Source organism: Tupaia chinensis, unplaced genomic scaffold (genome assembly GCF_000334495.1).
Source record: "Tupaia chinensis unplaced genomic scaffold, TupChi_1.0 Scaffold000211_1, whole genome shotgun sequence".
Taxonomy (NCBI): Eukaryota; Metazoa; Chordata; class Mammalia; order Scandentia; family Tupaiidae; genus Tupaia; species Tupaia belangeri.
The window spans coordinates 633,050-639,174 of NW_006159686.1; the positions used below are offsets into that span (position 1 = coordinate 633,050).

General features: G+C 66.8%; 1 protein-coding gene across 1 annotated transcript in view; it reads right to left on the minus strand.

Moving 5' to 3' along the window:
• Positions 1-6,125, minus strand: part of FBRSL1 (fibrosin like 1) — a gene marked incomplete at both ends in the record, with an annotated part of 66,172 nt that overhangs the window by 54,689 nt on the left and 5,358 nt on the right. The window contains one exon of the mRNA XM_027771372.1: positions 598-798. Within this exon, the coding sequence (XP_027627173.1) occupies positions 598-798 (201 nt within the window). The remainder of the gene's footprint in view (positions 1-597; positions 799-6,125) is intronic.

Here is a 6,125-nt window from a genome sequence, read left to right on the forward strand (position 1 = left end):
TGGAGGCCCCCCCGCCCAGCCGGGGCCAAAGACATGCTGCCCGCCCTCCTGCAGCCTGTTCCCTGGGGAGCCGAAGGTGGCACTCAAAACACCAAGAAGAGACCCCTTGGGGAGGAAGGCGCCGACTGGCGGGGCCCAGGAGGAGCGGCTGCAGCACCAGCCAGCTGAGGACGGGCTGGGCACCCCTTGCGGGACAGCCCCGCCCTAGCCAGGCAGGGAGGCCCGGGCAGGGGCAGGGCCGATCGCTACTGGGCCACCGACCGCAGCCTAGCGCCTGCAGCACCCTGGCCGAGTGCTGCCTCCCGCGCTGCGCAGTCAGCACATACCAGGTCGGCAGGAGCGCGGCGAGCCTGGCGCACACCCCTGCACGCTGGGCACCCTGAGGTCGGCGGAGCCTGACAGACGCAGCGGGAACACGGGGCCGGCCTACCAGCTGAGCGCTGCCTCCCTCCCTGAGGGGCGCCCCTGGCCAGTCACTGGACCCCTGCACGCTGACCAGCCCCTGCCTCTGCTCTGCCCCGTCCACCTGCATGTCTCCCCCATATCGACAGGGCACGCTGCCGGCGTGCTGGGAACACCTGGGGAGGCCCGGCTCACCTGTTTAGAGGGCTGCAGCGGGACCTTCCTTGCAGCCCCATCGCAGGGGGGCTCTGCGTCCTGCCCAGGGCTGCCTGCCTCCGGGAGCCGCCCGTCCTCACTGGGCTCCCCAGCTGGGCAGCTCTCTGACTCCCGGGGCTTCTTGATGAGGCGACGCTCCCATCTCTCCTTCCGCTCCTGTGGCTTCAGGGCCATGTCCTTCTGCAGGAAGAGAGGGCAAGTCGGTCACCTGGTGGGGATGCACAGGACCATGGCAAACTGAGGCTGCCGAGTGGGTTTCACGCTAGGGTCACCTCTCAGAGAGGCCTGCCACCACTGGGGAAGGCTGGTCTGTGGGAGATGAAGAGAGAGGCCGGACCAGAGGGAGCAGCCATCCAGCTGGGGACGAGCCTGGGGGAGGGAGGGGCCCAAGTGTGCCCTGGGGCTGAGGCCTGGCTGTGGGAGGTTTCCGGAGGATGCATACATAGGAGACGCTGCCTGACTGCACCCACCCTCAGGAAGTGCCTTCGGTGACAGCCTATGCCCGCCGGAAGTGCCTCCCAGGTGGCACCCCCAAGCGCCTGCAGGGATGTGGCCATCGCTCCTGGACAGGTGAGCGGGTCTGGGACAGAGACCTCGCCCCACCATCACCCTGGGATGGTCAGACCCCAGATAGCCTCAGGCCACTTGCATTCCCAGGGCCTTTCCTGGCCCTGCAAGCCCTTCACCTAGTCCTGAGAGATCACCCCCGAGGGTGGCACGTCAGCCTCTTCTCCCTTCCCTGGGATTTTGGGCATACACGCCAAGTCCTCAGTATCAAGCCTCTGGGTCTGGAACCAGAACTGTGGTCAGCCATGTGGGAGTCCAAGCTGGACAGTCTTATGAGCGAGAACCCCAGAGGGAACAGACGGGCGGCCCGACTGTGAGGGGCTCAGTGGGGCAGGGGTGAAGGGGCGAGGTAAGCCCTCCCAGGCCACTCCTGGCCAGGCACACACACTTGCCAGCCCCAAACTGTGTGACCTGCTCTCTCTGGCATGCGCTCTGGCCTGGGTTCTCTGCTTTGGAAGACACAAAGACCGAAGCCGGTCTCCTGTTCACACCAAGCACAGCACGGCTTCCTCGTCCACTACCCCCAGAATCCCCCGTCCAGCTCTCTGCTCCGCTCCAGGGCGGGCTCCAGAGTGTGGCGGAGGAGTTTTCTGGGGCACAGATGCAGGCCCCAGTGCCGAGCGGCTGCAAACAGATCCCTCCTGGAGATGGGACCGAACATTCCCTGTAGGACGTGGGTGGGCCTGCCCCACTGGCCTTGCTGGGACAAGGGACATGCTGCCAGTGGCCACCTGAGCCCTTAGGCCCTGCAGAGCTGCCCATAGCATGTCCAGGCTGAGGACAGCAGGACAGGGCCCCTCTGAGCAGTCACCTTCTTAATCCATACCCACCCGGAGAGGTGGCACCCCCATACTCGGGTGGCCCTAGGGCCTGAGGGACAGCAAGTGCCCTGGGTGACCTGTGCATCTTCATCTGGGGCTGGGTGGGAGTCGCTGTCCCCCAGTCAGTTGCCTGAGCTGCATGGTATGTCCCCGTGCTACTGGTGGCCTGCCGAGTCGAGACCAAACGAGGGCACAGGGCACGGCGACCTCTGACCATCTCGGACCCACGGCATCGGGCACTACCCACCGCCCAGCCCAAGCTGGGCTCCCATTCACAACTGTCACCCGGCTCCACCATCATGGCCATAGGCAGAGACCCCGGAGGTCTGTCTGCCGCACATACTTGGGTCACACCTGTGTGCACACCAGCACCCACCTAGTGAGGGAGATGGTGACACTCCATACCCTGCAGGGCCAGGCCCCACCTCTCTGCCCCCGTGGCACCGCAGGGCCAGGCCCCACCCCTCTGGCACCCTGCAGGGCCAGGCTCCACTTCTCTGCTCCCCGCCTTACACCCTGCAGGGCCAGGCCTCACCTCTCTGCCCCCACCACAGCACCCCGCAGGGCCAGGCCCCACCTCTCTGCCCCCCTGGCACCCCTCAGGGCCAGGCCCCACCCCTCTGCCCCCCTGGCACTCCGCAGGGCCAGGCTCCACCTCTGTACCCTTTGCCCCACCACACTCCGCAGGGCCAGGCCCCACCTCTCTGCTCCCCCCAGGAGGCCCCCCTGTAGCAACCCCAGGAAGCTGTTCTTGGCTTCCCTAGACGCTGTTACTGTTCTCCAACGGACGTGCAACTGCACCTCAGATAGACACAGAGAGGAGACTGACGGGCGGGGGAGGCTTCTTTTCCTGTCCAACCCAGCCCAGCCAGGGGCATTCCCTGGGTCTCAAACCTGAGACCTGCCTCCTCCATAGGTCCCTGCTCCTCTGCCCCACACCCATCCCCCAGCCAGCACAGGGTCTCTACCCAAGAGGGCGCATGCCGCATCCCACCAGGACTCCCCTGGGCACCTCAGAGCCTGCGGCCCCTCCACAGCCCCAACTAGAAGGTGAGGACAGGGTGACTCGCCCACGGTGGCCCTGCAGCTCCCTGCTGCACACTGAGCACTGACCTGGGTGCACATCGCATGCATCTGTGCCGGCTGTTCGCACCTTGCCGACAGCTCGGCTGCTGGGAAGAGCGAGGCACTGCCCGGGGAAGTGGGGCTGTTGGCAGACGTAGGGGACGGACATGGCTGGCATGAGGCCGGGACAGGAGCCAGGGGCAGGCGAGGGTGTGGGGCTGCCTGCTCTGTCCACCGCTGTGACCCCCTGCTAACTGCCTGGCTGGCCACCCTGGACCAACTTCAAGTGGGATGTCACTTCTGTACGTGGGCTGACACCCCCCACCCCAAGCTCCTAGGGTCACGAGGTGGTGGGAACTCAGGTCAACCCGCCACAAGGACTGCGGGCTGAGGGCAGGTAGGACCAGGAAACAGCTCTGGCCTGGTTCTGGCCCCCACCCCTGCCCAGGTCGGATGCATCTCCAGCCCAGCTGGTGCCTGCAGGCACCTCTGGAGCCTCCGGTCTCCCCCAGGAACCACACGGCTTTGCCAACTGCGGTGGGAAGAGCCCGGGTGCAAGGTCCAGCAGGACAGAACATGCCTGCTGGGGTGGCAGCCAGTGCCGAGGACCCAGCTCCCGAGCACCCCTCCTCACGCCCCGCACACGAGGAAACCGAGGCCCAGGGTGGGTGGGGCCGCCCAGCCATGTGCTGGGGACCAAGCCCAGGTGTCCAACTGGAGCTCGCATGCTTCCCTGACACACTGGGTGCCCCAGAGGGCTCTGAGGAAGTGTGTCAGGCAGTGGCCGGCAGGGCAGGGATGTGCCAAGGCCCTGGGCAGGTGCTCATGCGGCCCAGGATGGTGGCAGGACAGGCCATGTGGGCTGGGGCTGGGTCAGCCATGCAAGGTTCATAGGGCCCAGCAGGTGACACCCTGAGAGCCAAGTCTGATCCGGGCTTTGTCTGGGAGAGCTGGTTTCTGCATCTGCCATCTGCCCGAGAGCACTCGTCAAGGCCAGTGGGAACAGCTGTGCCCTCTGGGGAGGCACCCGAGGCTGAGGCACCTCCCCACCTCCTGCCTCAGGCCAGGTGCAGCTGGGTCGCCGGAGCTCCTCCTGCTCCACAAGGTCCCTGACCCAAACATGGGAGGGCCAGGCAGGCCGTGGGGGCACGGCTCAGGGAGTCAGTGGGCGGTAGAGAGAAGGAGGGCGCAGACCCCAGCCCCAGTTGGTGTGGCGCCATGCGGGTCCGCCAGTCCCACAGGGGCACGGCACAGGAGGCAAGGCCATGAGACAGGTGGGCCAGGCCAGACACCCGAGCCTCAGCCCCGTGCCTTGAACCTGGCCGCCGCAGACTGGGCAGGAGCATCGAGGTTTGGTGCAGGGCTCTGGGCCTGGTCCCCACAGCTCCCAAGTCCAGGGGACAAAGCTGCCCTCTGGAGCTGGCTGAGCGTGCGCTCTCAGAGGGACTGGGCGGGAGTCTGGCAGCCCCCAGCCTCTCCCTGGGGGAGAGGAGCATTAGCAACAGGGCCCCGGTCGGCCCCGTGCCACAGCCCAGCTCCCCAGAGAAGCCAGACACGCACACGGCTCCTGGCTGTCGGGGAGAGTGGCATTACAGTAGGCTGGGTCCCCTCACAGTGACAGGCAGAGCAGGCCCCTGAACGGCCACTCCAACGGGGCCAAACCCCCTGCCTGCTCCGAGTGCTGACTCCACAGAGGCTTCAGGCTCCAGCCCCCAAGAAGGCACCTCAGGTGTCCTGCCGTCCCTCTGAAGACGTGCCTATCTCCAGTCACCACTGACCCTCCACCCTCACCATGCCTGCTGTCCCTGCGTGCCCGCCGCTCCCTCCCACGCCTTGACTGTGCTCTGGCTGGCCCCCGGCTGTCCTGCATGTCCTCCTATGACTCCCAGAGTAGTGACAGCCCTCTGCTGCCCACTACCCCAACCAGCTCGCGGGCACGCACCCTGGGCTGAGGGCACCTGGCACAGCTGAAGCTCAGTGACGCTGCTGGGTCGGGCCATGCTCGATGGGGACACCGCCTGCCCTCACTGGCAGAGGCGGACGACTGAGGGACGGCAGGGGAGGGGACTGAGCAGAGGGCTCTGAGCAGGCTGGCAGCGGCCACCCACTGGCCTCACTTCCGCCCAGGGGAGCCCCAGACAGGGCTGTCCCAGCTGGCATGGGCCTGGATTCTGGCCTGCGGTCTCTCACACAGCTCGTCCTGTTAGGGCAGCGGTCTGGGGACAGCACAGGTGACTGGGAGCGCAGGGGGTCCTGGGAGGGTCTGGGTGGAGGCATTGAGGGTGGGGCTCGGGTGCTGGGCACCTCATGAGGTGGCCTCTGCCTCGGGGTCTCGGCCTGTGCTGTCCCTCATGCGCAGAAGGGCTTGGCCAACCTCCTCCATCTTGGGTCCTAGCCCTGCTCACGGCCGCCCCTCACCCTACAGTGTGACCTGGTGGCCCATCTCCCTCCTCATCTGCACCCCGACCTCAGACCGCGCTGACGGTTCTGCTGGCCGCCGGTAAGTGGGCTGGAACGCGGGCCTTCCTCATGGCGTCCCCAGAGCACAGGGTGTGCAGGCCCCACAGGCTAGCCCTACGAGAAACGTGGGGCAGACCCCGGCCTGCGCGACCCCCAGCCCTGATCCCAAAGGGCAGCCCGCGACGCACAGTAGGGCCAAGCCGTGAGCAAGGCCACCCCAGGCTCTGACACTGGGCCAGACCAGTATGTCCTGGGCAGGAGGGTAGCCACTAATGCCACCGCAGAGCTGAGGGAGACGAGAGAGGCCTTGCAGTCAGAGGGGGGAAGACATGGCCGCCCGCCAGCAGTGACCGATTCCGGCCTTGGAAGTGCCAACAAATGCAACGCGACATGGGGAGAAGCCGCGGCAGAGAACACGCGTCCTGGTTCCCGCACACTTCACGCAGGGCGATCCAGGGGCTGCAGTGCTGAGCAAAGAGAGATGCGGACGGCAGGTGCAGCTGCCACACCCTCCCTGCACAGAGAGGCCGGCAGCGCGGGGGGGGGGGGCCACACTCTGCGAGGCTGGGCCACACCGGGAGACTCTAGGCCCCC